Source organism: Eulemur rufifrons, chromosome 2 (genome assembly GCF_041146395.1).
Source record: "Eulemur rufifrons isolate Redbay chromosome 2, OSU_ERuf_1, whole genome shotgun sequence".
Classification (NCBI taxonomy): Eukaryota; Metazoa; Chordata; class Mammalia; order Primates; family Lemuridae; genus Eulemur; species Eulemur rufifrons.
This window is the reverse complement of record NC_090984.1, coordinates 87,330,139-87,357,870: the sequence shown is the minus strand read 5'-3', so window position 1 is coordinate 87,357,870 and position 27,732 is coordinate 87,330,139. Positions and strand designations below refer to the sequence as shown.

The following is a 27,732-nucleotide window of genomic DNA, read 5'->3' as shown; positions in this document are numbered from 1 at the left end:
GTTGAAGGGATGTCTCCATAGAAACCAGCCTCCCAGGAAGTGGCCAGAGAGGTTAGTGTGTAATGAAACAGAACTAGAAAGATGTCATGAAGGAAATGACTGCTTTAAAAAGCTGGGGTAAACTTCTGAAATACCTTGATTAAAACAAGCTACATGAAAGGCTCTCAAACCACTTCCCTCATGGTTTTCCTCCGAATGTCTTTCATGTGAAATGGGCCTGAGCCACTCTAAGGCTCACCCTAGGGTGACCAAAGTAGCACCTTTGCAAAACAAAGAGGAACAGACTCCCTTGGCTGGCCCTGTGGACATCACATTCGATCAGAATCTGCAAGAAAAGAGTTCATATTCATTGGCAAGTCTTCAGGACCAGAAGAAAGCTTTGGAAGGGCAGCTGCCACCTCTACGAGAAACCCGGTATGGAAGATATTTTGCAGGTAAACATAAAACCCAGCACGAGATTTGTGTATCTGGACCAAGGAGAGCTATTGATTTATCTGATTATTTCCATAATCTCAGAAAGTTTCTAAATTACTGAAATGTAAAGGAGTACCTTTCCACGGGGATTGAATGTTTGCCAATTGAAAGTACTCTAGTATGGAAACTGTGTGTAAAGGGGCTTTTCACCATTCCATGTGAGAAGGAAAAATCATTTTGTTTCCGCTTAGTTTACAGTGCCAGTGTTTATTTTGCTGGACCATTAAAATTATATAGATACTGATGTGATAAATGATCACAATCGTATGTTTCAGCTAGAGTCTAAATTTAAATCATTCTCTCTGGTACAGTTTAATGCATCAGACATTGTGGTTTTGAAAGCAGCACTTTAGGAGTGAACTCATTCTAACATGAATTTTGAAACCACCCTACACAGAATTAATTTCTTGCAGCACAGACGATCAGATGAGTCACCCTTTCCCCAGCTCCACATTCTTCACGGTCATCCACAGAACTAAGAGAGTTCTTTCCCATTACGATTGGAAGCTCTGAGCCTAAAGTGGCTATAAATTATTCTGGAATATTTTATAAGACATGTAAAATGTGTTATGACAACGACAATGATAATTAAATAGACTGTCTGTTAGAATGAGAAAGAGAAGTATGTTTATAATATATATGTATATAAATGTCATTTTCTCTTTTCTTCACATTCTGAATCAATAGTTTTCCTTATTGGACCACTTGGTTGGAAAGCTTTCTGTTCTCTGGCAAATCTTGCCCCAGAATGATTTTCATGGCTACTGTCTGTAGAATCGACAGCCTTTGATTGTTTCTATATGGCCTGTTCTTATGTTCTTTATGTTCTCCAAGTTCTTAAGCGCATGAGTGGGAATTTTCCTCTTAGTTTCATAGAGGAATTCCCTTTTTATCCAAACTCCCCTATCCAGAGTTTTAAGATTTTAGTAACTAAATGAATTGTGAAAGTTGATTCTAGTGTTTTAGAGTCCTGACTGGAAAATGTGCTAACGTCTGAAATGGCAAATCACATTAACAATAAATAACAAGGGGATGGTGAGCATTCTGGTCACTACTTTCAGAGGCCCAGCTCCACCAAATACCAAATCGTATGACCTTGGGCAAGTTATGTCATAACTAAAAGTTAGAGAGAGCAAAGTCCTTAAACTGGTCATTCAAATGTCTTAAGGACACATAATTACGCAGGGATTGTTCTATTTAAAATGCAAAGCGGGACTGTAGCATAGTCTAAGTAACAATCTAGAAATCAGAATGCATCCAGATTAAGTGAGAAGGAAAGAACTTCATTCATGTTGGTCATGGTAGCAATTCCAAGAGCCCAGGATAATCAAGCTAAAAAATAAAAACCATAATGAATCTGTAGAGCCTTTCTGTTTCCTAACAGAGGCTTAACTCTGTATCCCTGGCTTGTTTCATCAGGAAAGAATACTGATATGTTGTTATATTATAGTGGCCACTTGTAGAAATTTTTTCCCTAGTGGGGGAGACTATTTAATTGTCATCATACAATGGTAGGCATTGCATACTCCTGTTCCACACTCCTGTTCCATTTATCACCTCTCTCTGTCTAATCACCTACCCATCTATCTATGATCTATTTCATCTGAGATGATAATTTATTTTCATTTCTTAAAATTATTTATTTTTCTGATTTCCTATATTTTGAGGGAGGAGATTTCATGGAATTAAAACAAATCAATAAGTTTCTATTTTCCAGGCCAAATTCTGTTTGAATAACTTTTGCTATTTGTCAATACAATGTTAATTTTGCAGATCTTCCTCTAAATATGAACCTGGGGAGGCAATAAGAAAAGCAGAAATTACATCCTGGGCCCAGGCTAAAATATTAATAGTATCATTTGCATTAACACAGGGCCCCTGTTTTCTGTGTTTCACCTCCACATGCAACCCACAGGCTAGACATATATAACTGAAAAGGTACAAAATTGTGTTAACAAAGTCTAATAACTAATGATTGACTAATGTAATGATCAATTGTGTTTAATGGTTTATTTCTATTTCTCCCCCAATCTTTAAAGCATCCAGGGCCATGTATTTTGACATCCCACTGGAACAGGGAGAAACAAGTATTATTAAAAGGCATCCACCCCAAAGACTTCAAGTAAGATGAATTTAAAAGGCTTCATAAGGAATTTCTTGGATATAATGGTAACATCCCCTTTTTATCTATAATCATAAAAGAGGGATATTGATAATGACCAAACTGCTAACGAGAATGTTGTTAAAGAGAATGTTGCCAATTGCAAAGACTATACTACTTTAGGATTTCCTTTAGTAATGATTTCACTTTTAAGACCCGCAACCAAAAGAAGCAAGTACAGTAACAAGGATATAGGGAGGTTGGGACTCAAGGGACAAGAATCTACCACTGATTGGCTGGGTGACCATGGGAAATTCACTTGTAATAAACAATAATAACAACTACTACTACTACTGCTATTTAATTAACACCTACTACAAGTCAGATATTATACTAGGCAACTTGATCTATGTCATGCATTTAATCCTCTTATCCCCCTAGGAGAAACGAGTTATTATCTCTATTTTCTACATGTGGTTCAGAGAGCTAAGTAACTTGCCCAAAGATACACAGGGCCCAGATATCAACCAGGTCTCCAAAGTCTGTGCTTTTAACCATCAGCAGAAGTGATCTCTGTAGTCCCTCTATCCTTAACCTTTTATCGTTCTGGATGTTAACTGGTTGTTGTAATTGGGACACTGGATTTCAAGTCAGCAAAGCAAAAGATTTAAGTGCATTCACCTCAATAAATATTTAATGAATTCCCTCTGGAGAGCTACAAATTCTAAGAACTCTCACCCTAGAAAAGGGAAGAGATGGGAATGGGTCCTTGAAAATGAGCATCAGTTAAAGGAGAGTTTTAGGCCCTCCTGAGAGCAGGATCTATCTCTGACATTTGAAAAAGGGAATTGAAGCCAAATCCAACCTGCTACACAATTCACCCAGATGCCTGGGCCAATCCCAGGGATATTGAAGCTCATTTGTTGGGGATTATTTCTGTTTCAGTTGGTTTTTATTTACCTGTCTTCTGTAGAAGCTCACAATCATTATTTGAAGTGATTATATCCTTTGGTCCCTAAAGAGCATATTTTCCCAAAATATTAGAAACTTCAAAAATATTGTTTCAAGAAAAATAAAGTGTAAATATAAGAAATATCCAATTTTAATTTTTTTTGAGTATATCTCTAGCTAAATGGACAATTTTAAAACTTGTTTTATTCCTAAATCGAATGCTTCCTTTCCGAGGAGTGTTTAATATTTGTTCTTTGGAAAACTCTAAGCTTATTAACTCAAATATAAGATATTACTATAACCAGTGAAAAATATTTGTATAGTACTTTACAGTTCACAAAGTACTTTTTATATCAGTACTAGATAAATAAGGTTAGGCTTATTCTCTCAGTCAATCAAGCTCAAAAAGAGAACTTTCATATTTCAGAGCCAAACATTGCACCCCCCCCAACATAATCAACCACTTTAAAAATGAAAAATCAAGACAAGTGAATTATTATTTGAGTGCAAAGACTATGTCTTATTCAGTCTTATAATTCAGCCGCTAACACTTAATATGCATCCCAAAAAGTTTGTGAATGAAATGAATGAATGAATCAACAGATGAATGAATGCCAATGAGATCCAGCCTCCTGCAGAAGGAAAAAAAACACTCAAAGGGCATTCCCTTCTATTGCAGACCTGTAACATCACTGTATTAGAAGTCCAATTGACTAGCCAAAATAACCAATGTGATTAATTATAAGGATATAGGAATGCTTTATTGAACCCAGGAGCTGGGAGGCACCTTGACTTCAGGTAAGAATTGTGCCTTGGAACCTGAAAGGCAGAAGAACTCACTAGATGTCTTCCCTAACCTCGCCTCCATGCATTTGCTTTACTCTCTCTCCCTGGAGATCAGCTTTCTCCACTCCTCAGGTGCACTTGATGAAATCTGGCCTTGCATCTTACAGTTCCAGTCAAATGGGCAGATTGGCCTAACCCTGTTGGCTCCAGTCCCAGATTCCTGGGAGAAGAGATCTTATTGGCTCAGCTTTGCTCATGATCCTAGCTCTGGTCCAATGAGCCATGACCACAGGATATGCTCATGCAGTAAATATGTGGGCAGAGGAGTCACCCCTGTAGATTCTGCATTTGTCTCCCAGAGAAGAGGGAAATCACTAGGAACTTGGCAGAAACTCCCAAAGATATCAACTATAATTATCTTCACAGATGAGGCTCAGCACATTTTCCACCACAAATGGGTTTTTGAGAGAATAATGCATGCTGGGTCCTCATGACATGTTAATTAATAGCCTAATCTCTGCCAAAGAAAATTCTAAAAGTATTTTTAATTATTAAACCAAATCTAATTGCATCCTCAATAATTTGAGTTGCATATTTGGCACTCTCCACTTCCTGAACATCTACTCCTCAAGTAAAGAGCAAGTCGTGAACTAATGTTCGCCAGACTGGAGCTGAGAGGATCTGGGAGTCTGTGCCAGCGAACTCTGAATTTAGTGTGCCTAGGGCCATATTGAAGGGTTGATCAGCACTATGCCCTCTGGCCTGGTCACTTCTTATCCAGCCATCTCAGGTCTAGCCGCTATATAGTCTGTCCTCAGATAATTTCCTTGGATAACTCCCTATCTCCAAAGATTTGTTAAAATCTTACTGTCCCTATAAGGCCTACCCAGACCAACCTATTGACAGTCACAACCTTCATGCCAGCACTCTTGATTCCCCTGGCCCTTCACTGCCTTTTCCTTTCTCTAGAATGCTAACTTCCATCTAACATACCAAACACTTTACTTGTCTATTATTACGTTCATTGTGTATTTTCTTCACCAGGCCCATACCTCCCATGCTTAGGATATAATCTTCACAGAAGCAGGCATTTTTTTTTTTTTTTTTTTGTCTTCACTAATGTATCTGAGTGTCTAGAACAGTGCCTGGCACATAATAGGTGATCAATAGGTATGTGTTGAATATTGAATGAATGAACGAATTGGGGAAGAGAGAAATATGAGTATAAATCTGCTGGTGAGAGATAAGTAGGGTGGTTCTGACTTGAACGGTTTCATTATGTTGTTTTTGAGTCTACAAAACCATGCAAATGGCATAGATTACCATTTACTTAGATTCTGTCTTAGATCTTTCAACATTTCATAATTTCTCCACAGGAGTCTTGTGCAATTTTTTTAGGTTTGTTTCTAGGTGCCTGTATCAGGCAGGGTTCAACCAGAGAAACAGAACCAGTAAAAGAAGATATATATTAAAAGGCATTGCAAGGAATTGGCTTACATGATTGTGGAGGCTGGCAAGGCAAGTTCAAAATCCACAGGGCAGGCATTTGACAAGAGCAGGCTGGAACTCTAGGGATCGAGCTGACGCTGCTGTCCACAGGCAGGATTTCTTCTTTAGGGTAGCTTCGGCTTTGCTCTTAAGACATTTCAATGATTGAATCAGGCCCACCTGGATTATCTAAAATAATCTTCCTTACTTAAATTCAGCTGGTTATGGGCCTTACTCCCATCTACAAAATCATTTCACAGCAACCCTAGATTACTGTTTGATTAACTCAAGACTATAGCGTAGCTAAGTTGACACACAGAACTGACCACCAGAATACCTTACAGGGTTTTTTCCTCCCTGTTGTGAATGAAGTCTTTTCTCCTATTTAATTTTCCAAATGATTATTACTGGTGAATCAGAAAGCTATTGATTTTTGTGTTCTACAATTCTATGGAAATACTTTGGTAGTTCTAATTATCTATAGACTCTTTTAGATGTTCTATACAGACAATATCTTCTATAAATGAGAATATTTTTTTTCTCTTTCTCCCCCATTCTTGTTCCTTGTACTTGTTTTCTTGACTTTTGCATTGGCTAGAACTTCCCTTGCAACGTTGAATACAAGCAATAGTAATGGGCATCCTTGTCTTACCTATAACATTAGTGGGACTGGTTCTCAAACTAAGTACAATGTTTGCAATAGGATTTTGGTAAATATTGGTACCAGTCAGAGTCCCAAAAGGAAACAGATGGCACACTCAAATTACAATAACTTAAGGAAGCTTTCTTTATGAACAACTATGTACAGAGGTTTGGATTAGGGAAACCACAAAAGATATTGCAATAACCACTAGTAGCAGCTGAAGGGTAACCAACTCTAGGCTAAGGGCCTAGGAAAGGGAGAAATTTCTGGAACTCAGAAGGAGAGAGTTTGGTAGAAAAAGCTGCTTTGAGAAAGGCAGTGACCGTCAAATGATGGACACAGCTATCCAGATATGACCTTGCAGGCATGTAGGCAGAAGAACAAACACCCTGACCTCATTATCTTTCCTCCTGTCAGCGATCCTCAGAGGCTAAACTCAATGGGAAGCTAAAATGCAACAGAAACTGCTTAGTCCTCACAGGCAGTGAACAGGGTAGAAAAACGTGGCAAGTAGATCTGGAAAAACAAATGGAAGATACCTGGCACAGGCCCTTTATTTAAATTATAGATATTTCCTTTATTCCTCAGATGCTAAGAGTTTTTCTCAGGGCTGAGTGTTACATTTTATTGCTTTTTTTCTCCATCCATTAAAATAATCATACGGATTTTCTTTTTAACCTGTTGAGACAATGTATTACACTAATAGATTTTATGATGTTGAACCATACCTGCATTCCTGGCATAAATCCTACTTGGTCATGAGATACATATATAGATAAATGGCTGAATTTAATTTGCTAAGGCTTTATGTGTCTATTTTAATAAGCAAAGTAGATCTGTAACTTTCTTATCCTGTTTTTTTTCAGCTTTGCCACCAAGGCTGTGTGAGTCTTGATTACCTTTCCCTGTTTCCTATTCTCTAAAACATTTGATATAACTCAGGTGTTATCTGTTCCTCAGCAGTTTGGTAAAAACAGGTCTTTGAAACCATTTTCGGACATCTGGACTTTTGAAGGGAGTGAGAAATTTTCCTGCTAACTAAAATTCTTTTATGGTTATTAGTTGATTTAGGTATCTTATTTCTTCTTGCTAATCCATATTTTCCTAAGAAATTATCCATTTATCTAAGTTTTTAAATTCTTTGTTATAAAGTCTTACCTTCTTTATATTCAGCTTTCTGATAATGCTTATAGCAACACATCTGCCAGCTCACATTTTAATGCAGGTCTTTTCTGTCGGTTAGAAGGGTAGAAAACAACTCAGCCTCTGACTTCAAACTCTTCCTTGGCTTTATGACTTCTCACTCCAAGGCTGTCCTGGATACCTTTCCCTGCTTCTCAGAACCTTAAAAGACACAATCTTAAATCATGGTGCCAGACAAATTTTACTTTTTTGTTGAGTTGCTCTGGCCCATCTTTTTCTTCTTGCTAGTAAACAGAAAAACCATCTCAGATTAGTGTTTATCACCAAGTTCAGTGACTTATGGTCTCTGGTTGATTTAGTCTCGATTCCTGAATCTCCCAGAAGACACGTCAACTGACTATGCTAACCATTTTTGTTTGAGAAGCCAAATAATCCAGAAGTCTTTAGACAAATAACATTTTTTAATATTATGAAATGAAAAACTAGGTTCATCCTACCAATTCTCCAGTAATTCCTTCCATCGTGTTCTCTCTGAAAACGAAGTGAGGCATCTTGCTTCCCAAGCATTCTGAGGCAACTTCATTTGATTGGTTTGCTTAGCTGAAGCCAATTTTCTCAACACTTTTTCCTGCAGTGCTTCTCGGGCCAAGTGAAAACGATTTAAGCGAGAGATCCTATTTGCAACGTTAGTTGCTGCCATCTAGTGGCTTTTGTGAAGGAATAGTGTGATTCTTTAGGTGCTTTTCAAAGGACAAGAAGAAAGTAATTGCCTGGAGAGAGTTCTTGAAAACAGCTACCACTTAACCCTAATCAGAACTACGTATTTAAGTAGGAAGACTGAGAATAGAAGAAAGGGGTCTATGATTAATTATATATTCATACTATCAAAACAAAAACCTAGCCTAAGAAATTGTGGCTAGATGATTTTAAATAGCTAAAAAAAAATCTTGGCTTCGTCAGGCTTGTTTCTTCAGTAATGCTCCACAAACAAATCTTTCAGTCCATTTTGTTGGTCTGTTTTGACGTTGTTCCTTTATTCACTTGAGACACTATGGAAGTCAATGGACTCCAAACTAGAAAGAAATCCTCAGAATCCCTGGGAGAGTTCTGAAAAACATTTATCCCCAGGACGTACCCCAGATCGGTCGAATTTCAATCTCCAGTGAATGACCCAAGGCTTTCTTTTTTTTTAATTCCAGGAAATTCTTATGATAAAACATTTTGGGGAACAAATAGTAGAGAAAAGAGGATGGGATTTGGAACTGGACAGACCTGAGATTCATCTCCTTGAATCCTGGAGATGACGCTTTCTAGCTGTGCAACTTTGGACAAGTCACTAGCCTCTCTGAAATAGAGAATCATCATAATTATCCACAGGGTAATTGAATGAAGGATCCATGGGGATTGAATGAGATGACATATTTAAAACTCTGGGCATGATATGTAGCAATGGCTGCAGAGTTGTATAAGCAAAATCAGAACCAAATTCTGAACATTCTCCTAGTCCAGAGGATGGACAAACACTTCCTTGATCTCCCCCACCTCCAGAAATCCCCTTTAATCAGGGCAGAATCTGCCTCCCATAGGTGCCTGGAGGATTCCTTCTCCCTTGGCCTCCCTTCCCTTCCTCCCCTCCCCCTTTCCCTTCCGTGTGCTGCCTTGATCAGCTTCTGCCTCCTGTGCCAGCAAGTCCCATTTGCTTTGCATCTTCATGTCCTATAGAGTTGAGAGCCAGGGGAACAAACAAACTTCTCTTACTAGCATTAATCTCATCATTGTATCTTTGCTAAGTTATGTTAAAAGACCCACTTCCTCATCTGAGGTGAGGATGGGACAGAGAACCACTTCCTACCACAAATGCAAATTACCGTGCATGGTCTAACATAAAGATGACTTCTTTCCCCTTGGTGTCTCTTCCCCATCTCCGTAACCTTTGCTCTCCTTTTCTTCCTTGCACTGCTCCAGCAGAAAGGGCTGCTGGTTGCTCTTCCCAGAACAGGTCAGGGCCAGGCCCGGGGACCAGGAAATGGATGTACAGGGAATTAGCCATGGGAGGCCAGCAGGCGCTCCCCATTACAAGTGCTGGATATTCAGTACATATTTTCTGCGGTCCTGCTCCCTCTTTTAACCCTGGTCACCTTGAAAACCAAGCTGGCTTCCAAGTCTAGTCCTTGATAATATAACAAATCACACCAAAATGAAAAAGAATTTTTAAATAAATTAGCATTTGCATTTAGCGTTGGACTAATGTAAGAGTGGTGCTCGCACTGTTGGCCGCAGCAGGACGTTCTCCTGGTTTTCCTCCTACTTCTCCAGCCATCACCTCCCAGTCTCCTTGGCCAGCACATCCCCAGCTGCCAGCCTCTCGACGCTGGAGCTCCTCAAGTCAGTAGTCCTTGGCTCTGCTCTTGTCACTCTTGACCTTGTCCACAACCTTGCCTTCACTCACGCATTACCCAGGGATGATTCCCAAAAATCTCTAACACAGACCTCTCCTCCAAGCTCCATGCCTAATTATCTACTCAACATCTACACTGCCATGTCCCAAAGGTGTCTCAAACTCAACCTGCTCCAAACCACATTTGTAGCTTCTTTCTATATGCCACCTAAGCCACATCTTCCCCTAGAATTCCCCATCTCAGAAAATGATAACACCATCCACCCCTTGGATGGGGATATCATCTGGTCATTTGGAGACTCCACTCCCCCGCTACCAACCATACAAATCTTGTCTGGTTAGGTTTAGATATTTGTAGAACTCATCAATTTCCCTCCCTGAACACCAGACCATCATCGTTGTCCTCCTAACTGATCTCCCCACATCCATAATTGCTCCTCTCTAATTAAGCTTCCACACTGCAACCAGAGTGATTAAAGCAAATGTATTCATGTTGCTCCTTTGCTTAACATGTCAATGGCTTCCCATTGCCCTTCAGAGACCAACACCCTTAGAATGGCCCATCAGGCCCTACATGACCTGACTCCTGCCTAACCTCCCAGTCTCATTGCGGGACACTCTTTCCCTCACTACGAACTAAAGCCATCCAACTTCTTTCAGTTCCTTTAACAGATCACACAAGAAGGGATTGAGGCAGACCCATTGACATGAGTCACCGCCCTGTCTCAGTGAGCCTTGGAACTCCAGCATGATCACCCCCATAAAGTCAAGCCCCTGCTAGGAAAAGACATCACTAAGATTTGTTAGCACATAGCACTTTCATTTTAAATGTGTCTCATAATCACCGTTGACTAGCACTGAGGAGACTGAGAAAGCTTCTTTGAAGATGACAAAACCAGGACACTTCCCTAAGGACCAGAATAGTTCAACTGGGTGGTTAAACGATGAATAAAATAAAGTAACTTCTTGGTGCCTCTTTTATCGCTAATAGTCTAAGACCCTGGTTGTTTGATATCTTTGGATGTGGTGCCTTAATGCAGACAGTAAAGGATTCTTGGTCTTTTAACTCTCTGACCAATATTTGGATCAATAAGTCACTGGCAACGATGCAACAGAACAATAAAGAACCCAGGTCCATTGAAAAGCTTTTTGCACCGATACAACTATAAAACTGTTAGAATCACCTTCCCTGTATGTTCTCAGCAGTAAGTGCTGCTTTTCCAAAGTTTACTGTCTGCTTTATTGTGTTTTACCATCTCATGGCATGAGGAATGCTGACTGCTCTAAATGTTGAACTTCTAGAAGCTCGAACCCACTGACTTGCCACGAGTGATTACTTCGGAAAGGCTTCTGAGCCAGCGAGGAGCTGGGACAATGCACAAAGCAAAGGCAGGCCGCGCAGGGACCGGTGCGGTGGGCAACTGGGGCAGGCTGCAAGGGATCCGGGTGAGCTGGCCTTTTCACGTACTCCCTGCACAGAGAAGTTCAAGGACAAATCAAACTGTCAAGTGATTCAGACTCAGAGCGTTTTAAAGCTATCGCTTCTCTCCCGTGCCTGCCTCCAGCGGGCGATTGCTCTTCCTTCTCGGATACACTCTGGGCCCTTTTCTGTTTCATGATGAAAACAGGGCAATGCAGGTGAGAGAGAAGAATTTTACTTGGAAATTGGTGATTCGAAACGTTTTCAAATCTGTCAAAAATCCAGCATGACTCTTCCCTTTCATTCCTCCCCTCAGTTTAAAACTTTCTCTTCGTTCTCAGTTTGCAGGAAGAGATCTTATCTATTGTTCAAATTGTTCCTGACTTATTTGCCACAACCTCACCAAAAAGTAATCGTAGCAAAGGTCTTCTGTAGATCTTCTCCCTGCTGTGCGCTTGCAGCGCTCTACTGGGTAGGACTCCCCTCACACTGAAATGAAAGCACTGAAGGGGGAGCAGATTTTAAACACTTTCCACTCCTAAATTCATTCTGGAGCCAGCTAGACGCTTCTGTGCGGCTGGCTGACTTGGTAAAGGATGTCCAAGTACTGTCAGATTCTAAAGGCCACGTTCCTGGTGCTGACAGCACCTGTGGCGACGGGCCCCTCCCTGAGGTTTGCATGGGCTGACAGTCACTGTCCACAGGGCAACACGAAAGGTATCACTGAGCACATCCCTTCCCTTTCCTGGCAACAGCAAATGACGAATGAAGGTATGTTCACTGCCGGTCGCTCTCCATAACTGTCTGCACCGTCCCACTGGAACTTGTGACAGACCAGGGGGCTGGGGGAGGAGGTTACCAGAGTCACAAATAATCGACTTCAAATCCTCCCTAAACTGCAATGTTCTCCAACGCCTACACTGGCGTAGAGAAATACACTCTGTGGAGGTAGGTTCCATTAAACAATTTGGTGGCTCCCTTCTCATTTCACAGCCAGCCAATCAGGCAAAAGAGGCAGAGAGAAATAGGAAGGTTTCATAGAACCAGAACACATTCCCGGGGAGAGAGTAATGAGCCTCTGTTGACAGGGGACGTGATATCTTGTCAAAAATGAGATATGGAAAGAGATTTCCATTTAAGGTTTGCAAAACTCTACAGGAAACTGAAAAACTACATCATCTACACAGCAAAGGGCCACTTCATTCACTGACAACACAAAGGACTTGTCAGGGACACACAACAGTCTATCTTTGTCATCACAAGAGATCTCTATGGATTAGGACTGATTGATGAAGATCTCACTTTGTGCCAGAAAAGGATGTAAGGTTGTGGCTTGCAGAGTTAGTAACCAATGACCCCATACTAACAGTTGTGTCATCTTTCATATCAGGAACTGGAAAAGAAAATGCAAACGCCAATGTATACTTCTGGGAAGAGGCAATATTTGCATAAGATGCAAATGCTGGAAATGAACCGTAAAAGACAAGAGGTAAACACGAGAAGAGAGAAGAGTGTCACATCTACCAAATTTACACCACATAACTACTGCCCTGGCAGATGAATATAGTCAAACATACATATCTAGTCTCTGCTTAGCGTTTTAAATTTAGTCACTGGATTCTGTAACAGCCTTGTTGAGTCTTTTCTCTGTTTTCAGTCTTCCCAATGATGTGTGTCTCAAGTCAACCTTTTTAAAAATGGGTTGCTCCTATGACATTCTGGACATAAGGAAATGGGGTTAGGTCATTTTTTGGTTTAGTAAAAGGGAGGAGGGTGAATTGGTCTTTATTCTGATACCTAGGCCTCTCTCCATAACTCACACCTTAGAATTATCTTATAAGAAAGACCTCTTGTAACAAGCCCCTTTAATAATAATGTTCTATAACTGTCATATTCCAAATTCCTCCCTCTAGGAAATGAGCCTGTAGATACTGCCCTCTGCAATTCCAAACATATCAGCTAGCCTACAGAAAAACATTTTTATAAGGGTCCTCATCTTAATTGAGCCATATGTTTTTGAGATTACAGGTGCACTCACCTTTCCTCTAACAAGGCTGTGAATAAAGGAAGTTTCCATACCTTCTTCTAGGAAAAAGAAAACCATGTTCTGGTTAGAGGACTGCAGACATCTACAGATAAGCCTATGACTTGCAAAGTGGCTGATCTGCTGATCTATTCTGGTAAAGGTAGCTTGGGAAGAACATTAATCATTTATAACTGATTATTTTCAGACCCAAATGGAGTTGAAGAAAAGTCTTCACCAGGAGGCAAGAATTAATAAGCAAAAACTGAGGGACCATAAAGCCAAGAAAATCCTTCAAAGCATCCCAAGGAATAATGACCATGACCTTCTAACCATGTTGCCTGATGAAACCTTGAATAGAAGTCCAGGTGAGTCACATAAATTTTTAGTAAAATATTTCGAGTGTTTTTTTTTTTTAAATGTTATCAAATAAACTCCCAGGGTGGGTGGGGATGTGTTGAGAAGACAGCAAACAGCCTTGGATTCCTGCTGAGATTTTATTTCCCAGAATATAGTGGGCAAGTTGTCATGTAATTTTGGATGGCTGGGAGGAAAAGACATAAACTTAAGCTTGGTAATAAAATGTCTCTTTCTTTTTATGGGTTTAATACTCTTTGCATGCATTATTGCAATCCGTGCTACATAACTAGAAGGAGAAAAGGCAAAATAGCCCCATCCTGTGATTAGAGAGAATGAAGCACACAGAGATATGTTAAATTGCCTGTGGTCACATAGCAAATTTGCATAAGCCAAGATGGTACCTTATGCAGACACTCCTCTCCCCTGCTGCACCCTTTCCCCAGCAGGTCAACACTCTTTGGCACATTTAGGTCTAAAATGAATCCAGCATCACTGCCCATCCAAGCTTCCCCGGCTGCTGCATCTACCGTCTCAATGTGTCATGTCACTCAGGCCAGAGACCTGGGGCCTTTTCAGCCCTTCTTCTGTCTCTTCCTATAGCTGGTCAGTCTCTTCCATTCCCAATAGTGTTGCCTTAGGTCCAGCCCTCGTCCTGTGACACCAGGGCTCCAGCTGTAGCCTCCTGACTGGGCTCCTCCCCTTAGGTCTGACTCTTTGTCCACCAGCCTTCACTTGGGTGGCTCTCAGTGTGGTCCCCAGACCACTAGCATCAGCATCACCCGGGAACTTATTAGAAGGGCAGAATCTGAGGTCCCACCCCAGACCTACTGAATCAGGACCTGCATTTTATCAAGATCTCCAGGCAATTCTCATGTACACTGAAATTCTAGACGCACTGCACTAATATCAGAGTAATCTTATAAAATGCAAATCTGAACATTGTCATTCTCCTGCCTAAAAAAAAAAAATCCTCAGTGGTCTCTTTCTGCCTGAAGACAAAGTCTAAACTCCTTAAAACGGAACTCTGAGACTTTCAGGCTGCCACCTACCCTCCTAGCTTCATCGTCCTGCTCGAGCCCCCACACTCCAGCTGGACCAAATTGCTCTGCCCTCTCAGGTTGCGCTGTGCTTTCCAACCGTGTCCACAATCTCTACGCCACAGTGCCCCACCAATTAGAGCTCCATTAAGTTTTCCCTGTCTGTATTCCCCCAGGGCAAGCCCACAGTTGCAAATGTACAGTATTGTTCACACACAGAGATCGCTGCGCTGCAAGCCAAATCCCCACATCAACAGGGCTGACCACTAAGGGAGCTGCAGAAAAGCTGGCCCAGTCTCTGGAGGTTTTGAGCTTCTAAGATGCAAAATCACATGCTGAAAGAGACACTGTCCCCACTCAGAGGAACAAGATGCTTAATCAATAAGTTAATTAAATAAGAATGGGCTGAATAATTGAAAACCTACTTGGGGCATCTATTTAACCTATACTCCCAAGACTCAAAATGAAATATGCTTTGTAGTCACCTAAACAACTTCTACAATTTAAAAAATGCCTTTAAAATATATATGCAAAACAACCAAGAAAAGAGCCTCAGCTAAAGTTAGACACTTGGCATCATTTCTTGAGAGCAGGCCAAGAAAAACCAACGTTGGCTAAGTCTTTGAAAGACACCCCAGACCTGGAGGGGACCAGGAGAGACTGGCACATGGAGATGGGGGTTTTCCTCTGCTCTCCCGATGCTTTTTCAAGCTGCTTCACTTTGTTCAAGCTGAGGTTTGTTGAGTACTTACTATAAGCCAGGTCCTGTGGTCAGCCCTTAGCATGTATCTTCTCATTTAGTCCTCGCACAACCTATTTAATAGAAGGTAGGAGTTATTATTTGTCCAGTGTGACAAAGCCAGGATTCAAGGCCAGGTCTTTTTGACCCGTGCTCTTGCATGACCTCATCAGGACACCAAGGACTCAGAGCTTGGTCAAGGACAGCCGTGGGAAAGTCTGAGACTCCTCAACCGTATCTTCCAGGAGCAGACTGCACTCTGTGACTTCTGAAAGGAAGTGAGAGCAGCTAGTGGACATCGGCGTCCATGTTCTCCTGGAAGTGACAGGGGTGGGGAGAGGGAGATTAGAAACAGTAACTCGGGCAGAAGCCAGCTCAAGTGCCAGTCTGGGAGGCATGGCTGCATCTGTGGTGCCCAGCCCGGGTCACCAGCACAACCACCTGGGGAGCTTTTCAAAAACACCTAGTCGGGAGTCCCAACTTCATCCTACTGAATCAGAATTTCTCTAGGTTGGGGGTGAAAGAATTTTACTTTTTAAAAGTTCTCCAAGTGCTTTTGAAGATCAGCCAGGCTTTGATGGACTAAATAACCCGTGAGAGCTCTTTCAACACTTCAATTTTATGAGAATCTTTTTATTTGTGATGACTCTGTGTGTGTGTGTGTGTGTATAGATACACATGACAAAATGAGCCTAGAAAATGTAGATTTTGCTAGCATGAGATAGAGAGGAAATTCTAATTCTTTCCATTATAATGAAATCACAGTTAATTAGAATCCCACGGAATGAGACGTCTGCATCAACTCATTCGCCTATTGCTGAAATTGTTGTTGGAAGTAAGGCAAGTGAAAGTCATTTGGTGGTGGAGAGATTACAGTGCCTGCAGAGTTTACCATTCTGTTCTGTGCTTTAATTCTCATTGTACAGCCCTGTACATGTGAAAGTGTAAGATATTGGGATAATAATGGACAGAGCTAGTATTTATAAAGTAGCTCTAAGCATTTTAAATGCATTATTTAATCGCTCTATCAACTTTGTGAGGTGAGGATTACCACCACCTCTTTTACAGAAGAGGAGACTAGATCCAGAGAGCCCAAGTCACGCACACAAGGTCACAGCCAGCCAGTGAGAGGTGACACTGATAGGTGCTGCACACGCAGGGCTCCGGGCTCCACGGCCAGCAGACTTCACCCCTGCCACCTGGCATATGTTCTAGCAATGATTCCTTTTTACTTATTCCCAGAGAGCATCTTTGATTTCTTTCCCAGTCTTCTAGAAGTAGTTTGCTTTGCTTTCTCCTAAAAGTGGAGTGTAGCCAAGATCATATACTTACATGAGCATTCTGCTAGTCAGTCTGGTAATTAAGGTTCCTATGCACCGTCTCTGCTTACGTAATGATCTATTCACCCATTCCTGTTCCACTTTTGAAAGGTGGGGTGAGAGTTTTAGCTCTCTTGTGAGATAAAAGTCAGTCTTTGTTTTCTGCTGCCTCTTTAAAATGAAATGATTCACACCTGAACATACATTTTACATACATTTATATAATAAATGACACATATGATCATATAACCAATATAACCATATATAACATACACAAAATGAAGGTCGCTCTTTTTGGTGTACAATCCTATGAGTTTTAATGTATTTATGTGGCTCCTGCCCTCTCCAGAAGCCAAGCTGTGACTGCATTGAGTAGAAAGAGCACTGGAATCAAAGTCCTTCCCTGAGTCCCGACAGTGCGTTTACTAAGTGTCTCTCCTTGACAGCAGAGACCTTTTCTTGTTCCCAGAATAGTGCCTGCTGGCACACGGTATCCTCTCAACAAATCTTAACTGTATATTTTTCTATATAGCTTTAATCTATATAGATAGAGATTATATTATACCTAAATTTCAGCTATTTAACCTCTGTGAACCTCAGTTCCCACATAGGTAAAATGGGAGTAAAGTATTGTCTACCATATAGAGTTTCTGTGAAAATTATTCTAATGTGTATAAAAGCACATTATAAAATGTAAAGTACCATAGAAATGTATGGGAATATGAACAAAACTGAAGAAGGATGGAATTGATGTCATATGGTGAAAACAACCATATGCTTCAGGGAAGGGTCACCCTAAATCTATCATTTAAATGTCACCTTCATAATTCTGGTCATATCTGGCCACCTGCACTAGTTTTCTATAAAATATCTTGTTTTGTTCTGCTTTTTAAAAATATACCTTTGTCTGTGAAATAATTGTGACATTATTAGGTTTGACATAGTAGTGATACATTTTTCTAAAACACATAAAATACACAAGCATCAAACATTTGTCATGCTTTATATGATCCTTGTACTACCTAAATCACTTCCTATTTTTCTCCCACTGGCATCTGTTGCTTTCTTCTTTCCCCAAATTAATTTTGAAGTAGGATACCCTTTCCTCTACTCTGCTCATCCAAACGCCATTTAGGTTTTTGAAGGTTATGTTTTTATTTTTATTTTTTTAAGTCTATAAACCATAGAGAATAGACAGGGATTTATAAAAATGTAACAAGTAATAAGACATCTAGCTCAGAAGTCCTCAAATTGTAATGCTGTGTGCACAAAACTATGTGTATAATACTTTATGAGTGATAAGGGATTGATTTTCAAGGATAAAACTGAACCTGTGAATTTTGTCTCACACACTAACTTTAGACCTGAATTACTGTAATATCAACAGTGTTGTGGGACTTAAGCTATCATTAATATTACATTAGATGCCACCACTAACAGACGTTCTTTTCCTGTTTCAAAGCTTCTGCCTCTCACTGGATGTTCTGGAAAATTCCTCTTCCCAGTCTGAGTGATGTCTTTAGTAGTTTTTGGCTCATTTGCAGAGATGATTGACACCCCTGAGCCTCAATGAATGAAGGCTTTCCCAGGTCCTAGTTACCAATACTTCCCAACTTCCCACCTCCTCAAATTCTCTAATAGCTCATTTGTTCGTTCATGTATTCATTTACTCATTTGACAAATATTTAATAAGCCTATACTAGGTGCCAGGCATTCATCATATGGTTATGAGCCAGGTAGATGTGGCTCCTGGCTTATGAAGCTCACATAGTATATAGACAGTGAACAAGGAGATGTTCAACAAGAGTATAACTGGCAGACCTATTAATAATATCTGTGAACTCAGAGGCTTCCATGAGGAAGTGACATTAAGCTGAGACACAAAATATCTGGAAGAAGGGGGCAAGAGTTGCATGTGAGTATGAGGACCAGGGGTTTTGGAATGTTCATAGCAGTAATTAATAACAGCACGTGCAAAAGCCCTACAGTACGAAGGAACATTGATGGACTTCAGACACTGGGTGGAGGAGAGTGACCAGAGACTGGGAATGGTTCTGAAGACATAGGCAGGGTCATGTCCGATAAGGATTCTGAACTCTATCTTCAGATCAATGGGAAGCCATTGATAAGGCAGGGGAGTGGCACGATCAGGTTTATATTTTTAAATATCATTCTACACCGTGGAGAATGGCTGGGAGGGGAAAGCAAAAGAATGAAGAGAGACCAGTTAAAAGACATGGCAAAAATGAGAGAGATGGTGTTTGGACCAGGACAGTAGGGCGATGATGAGGATGGAGAGATGGAGCCAGATATGGAACAGAACTGGCAGAACCTGGTAATGATTTGGCTGTGAGTGCAGGGAGACAGTAAGAAGGCCAGGTGAATTCCTGGGTTTCTTGTGAAGAATTAGGCAGACAATGGAGCAACAGTTGTACTGTTTGCTCAATTAGGGAAGCCAGGAGTGGAAGTAGTAGAAAGAGAAGAGGGAAAGAGAAAGAGAATGTGATGCCAGTTAGACATCAAAATGAAGGTGTCCATTTTTACAAAAAAGTCTATTGTAGCTTAGGACACTGGGTACTGCCTAAATAAAAAGCTTATGTAAATACATATGCACGTAAATCTAATTCCACACCAAAACTAAAGTTTCCCCTAATAAAAGATACTATAAAGTAAAATAGAACACCCGACACATTGAGCTCCCCAGTACTGTAGGTCTAGGGTGCAGGCCAGGCATCTGTTTCTAAAAGGCTGCACAAGTGACTCTGATATGAAGCCAGCGTTGATGTGAAGGTGAGAAGTATATATCACGTGTCTACCACACAGATGGTCAATAAAGAGCAGAGGTAACGTCACCTGTGTAATAGTCTTGCACAAAATGTTTAACCTTACTTTAATCACAAGGAAACCATCAGATAAGCCCAGATTTAGGATCATTCTGCAAAATAATTGACCTGATTTCTTTAAAATGTCAATGTTAGGAAGAATGAACAAGACAGTTAAGATGAAGGAGGGAGAAGGAAGGGAAGAGAAAGGGACAGGGTGGGGAGGAGAGAGGGGTGAAAGAGAAAAAGTAAGAGAAGGAAAGGATGGGGAGCTTTCTTGAATTAAAGGAGATCATGAAAAAAGAATATAAAATGTAATGCATGATCGTATATTGAATGCTGGACCTAAAATTAAAACTCAAACAAGCAAACAAATAGCAGCTATAAAGGGCATTACTGGGACAACTGTGGGTATTTAATATGGACAATATATTACAAAATAGCATTATATCAATGTTATATTTCTTAGGTATAATGATTGTATTGTAGTTATATAGAGGAATATGCCCTTGTTCTTAAGAGATTTTTGGTGATGTATTTAGGGGGACGTGACTCTGCAACTAATCCACAGATGCTTCACCGGAAGCCAAATCTTTCATCATATACATATGAAGAAAGCAATATTGCACCAAAATGTTGTTGATGGGTCAGGGTACTATTGTACTATCATGACTTTCAGAAGACTTACAGAGACTCAGGAGGCTAAGGCAGGATTGCTTGAGGCCAGGACTTTGACACCAGCTTGGGCAACATAATGAGGCCTCACCTCTAAAAAAAAAATGAAAACAAATTAGCTGGGCTTGGTAGTATTAATACATACCTGTAGTCCCAGCTACTCGGGAGGCTGAAGTAGGAGGATTGCTTCAGTCCAGGAGTCTGAAGCTGTAGTGAGGTATGATCACACCACTGCAATTCAGCCTGGGAAACAGAGTGAGACTCCATCTCTTAAAAAAAAATTTTTTTTAAAGAAGATTTAAATTCTTTTTTAAATGACAACTAAAAATTTTTCAATGCTTACAGAGACACCAGTTGGAACTATACGTATATACAATTTATACAATTTAAAATTACATATATATTATAATTTGGTATATATATAAAATTTGGTGTGCGTGTGTGTGTGTGTGTGTGTGTGTGTATAAAATAACCAAGCAGATTATTCTATGTTCATAAAAACATAGACATTTGGACAGAGTAGTCTGAAGATGGCAGATGAGAAAGACCTCCAGCCAGAGTTTCTCTGCAAGAAGGAAAGATTTTAGATGAAAGTGAAAAAACAAACAGGCAGACAAACATAGATTGGATGAGGGTTAGAAGGAAGGGTGCCTGAACCTACAGGAGACTTCACAGGAAGAGATTGCAGAGCAGAACTGTAAGGAGAAAGGCATCGGCAGGGCCTAAACCCTGAGAGGCTTGGAGATCAGTGACAAGGGTAGGTGGAGTGGTTAAATTTCCCCTCCCTTGCATCTTGGACTACTGGTGGGCTCCCAAGCTACTGGAGAGACCTGCTGACACCAGCCCAGAGACGGCTGCCACCAGTGAGCGGTGTGAGCCTCTTGCAGACAAGGCACTGGGCTCCTAGATCCCTCAGGGCATGTCCCACCCCACAGACCCAAGCCGATGGACAGGCACCATATTGCTTCATTCTCCCCTACCCCTTCCCTTCCCGTGACTGCCCAGAGAGACATTTTAGCCACCACCCAGAGGCATCCACAGGAAACAGGACCTTTCCTTTTGGGGCCCTGCAGCAGACTGAGAGGTACTCAGACTATGAGCTTCCTACTCAGAAGCAGGGTCAAGAATTGATCTCCGGGGCTGGGGGTCAGGACTATAGGCCACATACTGTATACCCAGGTCTCTATCGCATTGCCCAGGGGCGCAGAAGGGATATTTGTGAACTAGTCTACTGAGGTATGTGTGCCTTCAGGGGCAGACCAGAGTGGGTCCTAGCTGCAGCGTGCTGGAGGGGCAACCATTCTCCCACAGGAGGGCTGCACTCCCAGCTCAGGCCATGATCCTGGGCAGGGAACCTCCTAGCTCGCATCACAGTCAGGGGAGCTCCATTGGCTTGAGGTTCTGCCTGCTGGCAGAGGCCCGAGAGAAACCTCAGAATAGGGGAGGGTGGAAAGGAGCCAGGCCTGCTCCAGACTGCCAGACTGTGGGTCTCAGACAGCCCCACCTCCACAGACTTTTTGGCTGAGTGGGGCCATTTCAGCCCCTCCCTGGCAGCTTTGCCCAGAAGCAGAGAATAGACCTTTGACCCCTGCTAACAGCATTTGTGGAGCTTGAGGGCAGGCTCACTCAACCCAGCCCGACCCAGCCTCACTCCCCAACCTGCCCCCACTGAGGTGGAGAATAAGGACACACCTGGAAGTCCCAGGGCACCACCTACCACCTGAAGCACTAGAGCACTTCTCCAGAGGAACCAGAGCTGGTTACGGGACCCAAAAACAACAGTGCAGCTTGGTCCTCCTGGCAAGTGCCACCTACTGACAGGGTAGTCACTTTGCATATTCTTTTACTGCATTTATTGACACATCACACAGGCTGTAGTCAAATTTCACCCAAAAGCACCACCTACTGGCTCAGAAACTAAACTGGGCGTGTCATTATCTAAACAAAAATCCAAAGGGAAGAAGCAACAGCTGCTCTAGGTGGGAAAGAATCAGCAAAAGAACTCTGGAAGTATACAGAATCAAACTGAAAGGACACCCCCAAAGGAGAACACCAGCTCTCTAGCAATGGATATCAACCAAATTCAGAATACTAAAATGGCAGAAGAATTTTGAACACGGATTGTAAGAAAACTCAATGATATGCAAGAGAAAATGAATACCAAACACAAACAAATCACAAAAAATAAAATCCAGCACTTGGAAGAAAAATTCACTGAAAAAATCGAAATATTAAAGGAAAATCAGGCCGGGCGCGGTGGCTCACGCCTGTAATCCTAGCACTCTGGGAGGCCGAGGTGGGCGGATCGTTTGAGCTCAGGAGTTCGAGACCAGCCTGAGCAAGAGCGAGACCCCATCTCTACTAAAAATAGAAAGAAATTATATGGACAGCTAAAAATATATATATAGAAAAAATTAGCCGGGCATGGTGGTGCATGCCTGTAGTCCCAGCTACTCGGGAGGCTGAGACAGGAGGATCGCTTGAGCTCAGGAGTTTGAGGTTGCTGTGAGCTAGGCTAACGCCACGGCACTCACTCTAGCCTGGGCAACAGAGTGAGACTCTGTCTCAAAAAAAAAAAAAAAAAAAAAGGAAAATCAAACAGAGCCTCTGGAAATGAAGAATTTATTCAAGGAATTACAAAACACAGTGAAAAGCCTCAATAATAGGGTAGATCAAACAGAATAAAGAACCTCAGGGATTGAAGATAACATCTTTCAATTAAACAAATCCATCACAGAGATAGAGCAGAGAAATAAGAGAAAAGAACAAAGCCTACAAGAAATGTGGGATTATGTGAAAAGGCAAAATATGAGAATTATAGGCATCTCTGAAGGTGAAAAAGAAAATACACAACGGTTGAATAAAATACTTGAGTATATAATGGAGGAAAATTTCCCTGGCCTTGGTAGAAATCTAGACATCCAAGTACAAGAAGCTAAAAGAACTCCTGGGAGATTCATTGCAAACAGGAGGACACCATGACACATAGTCATCAGACTGGCCTAAATAAACATGAAAGAGGCCCTCCTATGAGCTGTAAGATGAAAGAAGCAGGTAATCTACAAAGGAAAACCCATCAGACTAACTGCAGACTTCTCAACTGAGACGTTATAAGCTGGAAGAGACTTGGGCCCCATTCTCCTCAAAGAGAATAATGCCCAGCCTAGAATCTTGTATCCTGCAAAACTAAGTTTCTTATATGAAGGAGAAATAAAGACCTTCTCAGATAAGCAAAGACTCAGGAAATTCATCAAGACAAGACCTGCCCTCCAGGAAGTACTCAGAATAGCATTACACATGGATCGGCACAGTAAACACTCACTAGTGTAAAATCACCCAAAAGCTAAAAGTCAAAGGCCAGATACCATAATGGCTCAAGAGAGAAAACAAGGCAACAAAGTTCAACTCAACAGGATGAACAGAAATCTGCCCTACTTATCTAGTCTTTCAATAAATGTGAATGGCTTGAACTGCCCACTAAAGAGACATAGGCTGGCTGAATGAATAAATATACACAAGCCAACTATCTGCTGTCTTCAGGAAACACATCTAACCCACAAGGATGCATTAAGACTCAAGGTGAAGGGATGGAAAACAATATTCCATGCAAATGGAAGCCAAAAGAAAGCTGGCATAGCAGTTCTGATTTCAGATAACTTAGTCTTCAAATCAACAAAAGTAATGAAAGGCAAAGATGATCACTATATAATGGTGAAGGGCACAATTCAACAAGAAGACATAACAATTTGAAATATTTATGTGCACCCAGATTCATAAAGCAAATCCTACTTGATCTAAACAAAATGATAAACAGCAGCACCATAATAGACAGGGACTTCAACACCCTTCTGACAGAACAGAACAGATCCTCCAAATAGAAAATAAAGAAAGAAACAATGGACCTAAACAGAACTCTAGAACAATTGGGCCTGACAAGAACATTTTACCCAAAAGCAACTGAATATACGTTTTTCTCACCAGCTGATGGGCCATTCTCTAAGATTGACCATATCCTAGGCCACAAAGCCTATATAAATTATACCATGCATCTTTTCAGACCACAGTAGAATAAAATTAGAAATCAACTCCAACAGAAACTCTCATCCCTACACAAAGTCATGGAAACTAAAAAACCTTCTGCTGAATGATTATTGTGTTAAGGAGGAAAATAAGATGGAAACCAAGGGATTCTTTAAACTAAATGATAAAGGAGACACAAATTATCAAAATCTGTGGGACACAGCTAAAGCAGTCCTAAGAGGAAAATTTATAACCATAAAAGCCTGCATCCAAAAGTCAAAAAGATCACAAATCAACAATCCAGTGAATCATCTCTAAGAACTGGAAAAGGATGAGCAAACTAACCCCAAACCCAGCAGAAGAAAAGAAATAACAAAGATCAGAGCAGAACTAAAGGAAATCAATAATAAAAATGTATATGCATAAGATTATAAAACAGAAAGTTGGTTCTTTGAAAAAAATAAACAAAATTGACACACCTTTTGCTAGATTAATGAGAAGCAGAAAAGAAAGGACTCTAATAAGTTCAATCAGGAATGAAAAAGGAGAAATTACAATTGATACCACAGAAATACAAAATATCATCTATGAATACTATAAAAACCTCTATGCACATAAACTTGAAAACAAGGAAGAAATGGACAAATTCTTAGAAACACATAGCTTCCCCAGGCGCAATCAGGAAGAAATAGAATTCCTAAACAGACCAATATCAAGTACCAATATTGAAACAACAATAAAAATCCTTCCTAAAAATAAAAGTCCTGGACCAGATGGTTTCACACCCAAATTTTACCAGACCTACAAAGAAGAACTGTTGCCTATGCTGCAGAAATTATTCCACATCGAGAAGGAAGGAATTCTCCCTAACACATTTTATGAAGCCAACATTGCCCTGATACCAAAACCAGGACAGGATGCAACAAAAAAGAAAACTATAGACCAATATCCCTTATGAATATAGATGCAAAAATTCTCAAAAAAATCCTAGCAAACCAAATTCAGGTGCTTACCAAAAAAATAATCCATCACGACCATGTGGGCTTCATCCCAAAGGTGTAGGGATGGTTCAGCATATGCAAATCTATAAATGTAATTCAACACATAAGTGGAAGTAAAAGCAAAGACCATATGATCTGCTCAATAGATGAAGAAAAAGCATTCAACAAAATGCAGCACCCCTTTATGAAAAGAACGCTTAACAAAATAGGCATAGATGGGACTTACCTAAAAATGACAAACCCACAGCCAACACCATACTGAATGGGGAAAAATTGAATGCATTCCCTCTTAGAACTGGAACCAGACAAGGTTGCTCTCTATGACTGCTTATATTCAACAAAGTGCTGAAAGTCCTAGCCAGAGCAATCAGACAAGAGAAGGAAATCAAGGGCATCAAAATGGAGAAAAAAGAGGTCACACTATTGCTCTTTGCTGACGATATCATCTTACATCTAGAAAACCCCAAAGATTCTGCCATGAGACTACTGGAATTGATAAACAAATTCAGCAAAGTCTCAGGTTACAAAACCAATGTACAGAAATCAGTAGCATTCCTATACACCAACAATAATCAAACTGAGAACCAAATCAAAGACTCAGTACCCTTCACAATAGCAACAAAGAACATAAAATACCTAGGTATATGTTTAACTAAGACAGTGAAAGACTCCTGGGAGAACTACAAAACACTGAGAAAGGAAATTGCAGAGGATGTAAACAGGTGGAAACCATATCATGCTCATGGATCGGCAGAATCAACATTGTTAAAATGTCTATACTACCTAAAATGATCTACAGATTCAATGCCATATCTATTAAAATACCAACATCATTTTTCACAGATCTAGAAAAAATAATTCTAGGCTTCATATGGAACTAGAGAAGATCCTGTACAGCAAAAGCAGTCATAAGCAAAAAGAACAAATTGATAGGCATCAATTTACCAGACTTCATGCTATACTACAAGGCTACAGTAACCAAAACAGCATGGTACTGACACAAGAACAGAGACATAGGCCAGTGGAACATAACTGAGAACCCAGATATTAAACCATCCTCATATAGCCATCTAATCTTTGATAAAGTAGACAAAAACATGCACTGGGGAAAAGAATCCTTATTCAATAAATGGTGCTGGGAAAATTAGATAGCCACTTGTAGAAGACTGAAACAGGATCCACACCTCTCACCTCTCACACAAAGCAACTCACAGTGGATAACAGACTTAAACTTAAGGCATAAAACTATAAGAATTCTAGAAGAAAATGTTGGAAAAACTCTTATAGACATTGGCCCAGGGAAAAAAATTATGAAAAAGACCCCAAAGGCAATTACAGCAACAACAAAAATAAATAAATGGGACCTGATCAAATTAAAAAGCTTTTGCACAGCTAAGGAAACTATCACAAGAGCAAACAGACAACCTACAGAATGGGAGGAAATATTTGCATGCTACACATATGATAAAGGGCTGATAACTAGAATATATATAGAATACAGGAAAATCAGCAAGAAAAAAATCAAACAACCCCATTAAAAAGTGGGCAAAGGACATGAACAGAAACTTTTCAAAAGAAGACAGACTAATGGCCAACAAACATATGATAAAATGCTCAACATCTCTAATCATCAGGGAAAGGCAAATCAAAACCACAATGATATACCACTTTACCTGGATAGAGCTGGAGCCATTCTACTAAATGAAATATCATAACAATGGAAAAACAAGCACCACATGTACTCACCATCAAATTGGTATTAATTGATCAATATTATGTGCACATATAGTAGTAACATTCATCGGGTATCAGGTAGGTGGCAAGAAGGCAGAGGGGCTGGGTATATTCACACCTAATGGGTGTGGTGCACATGGTCTGACTCAGGCAGGGCAAAGACAATATATGTAACCTAAATATTTGTACCCCTGTAATATGCTGAAATTAAAATAAATAAATAAATAAAATAAAATGCTGAGAATGTTTAAAAAAAAGATTGTGACAATAAATAAGATGAACTGTAAAAAAAAAAACATAGACACTTAATAAACAAATCATTTTTAGGAAAAAAGTTAAACAAATTTTATCTTTTTTTGTAGGAAATTCACAGAATGTAGAAGTTTTAGAACATCATTCAATGAATGACTACTGTCCCCGGAAAATTGGCAAAATGGAAACATGGCTCCGTGCACAAGAGGCCCAGGGACAGTTTCTTTGGGACAGTTCTAGCTCTGACTCAGATGAGTTGGGGAAAGATGAGAAAAAACCACGAGCACTGGTGAGGACAAGAACAGAAAGAATCCCAGTTTTTGATGAGTTTTTTGATCAAGAATAA

The 27,732-nt window shown here is 40.5% G+C and overlaps 1 protein-coding gene across 2 annotated transcripts; it reads left to right on the top strand.

Annotated features, from left to right (window-relative positions):
• Positions 1–126: 126 nt before the first annotated feature.
• On the top strand, positions 127–27,732 carry CCDC198 (coiled-coil domain containing 198). 2 transcript variants are annotated; one of them, XM_069464980.1, is made up of 6 exons: positions 127–434; positions 2,514–2,596; positions 11,287–11,373; positions 12,795–12,893; positions 13,636–13,795; positions 27,497–27,732. In XM_069464980.1, the coding sequence occupies exons 1-6, from the start codon at positions 212–214 to the stop codon at positions 27,730–27,732; spliced, it is 888 nt and encodes a 295-aa protein (XP_069321081.1). In that variant the 5' UTR covers positions 127–211. The 2 variants fall into 2 exon arrangements, with proteins under 2 accessions (XP_069321081.1, XP_069321085.1); XM_069464984.1 differs by lacking the exons at positions 127–434; positions 2,514–2,596 and adding an exon at positions 2,602–2,643.

Bases quoted from the DNA above. Each gene is read 5' to 3' on its own strand.
- CCDC198 (XM_069464980.1), top strand. From the start codon at position 212: ATGGGCCTGAGCCACTCTAAGGCTCACCCTAGGGTGACCAAAGTAGCA. The intron at 435-2,513 runs GTAAACATAAAA...CAATCTTTAAAG, and splicing joins GTATGGAAGATATTTTGCAG to CATCCAGGGCCATGTATTTT. The intron at 2,597-11,286 runs GTAAGATGAATT...TTGAACTTCTAG, and splicing joins ATCCACCCCAAAGACTTCAA to AAGCTCGAACCCACTGACTT.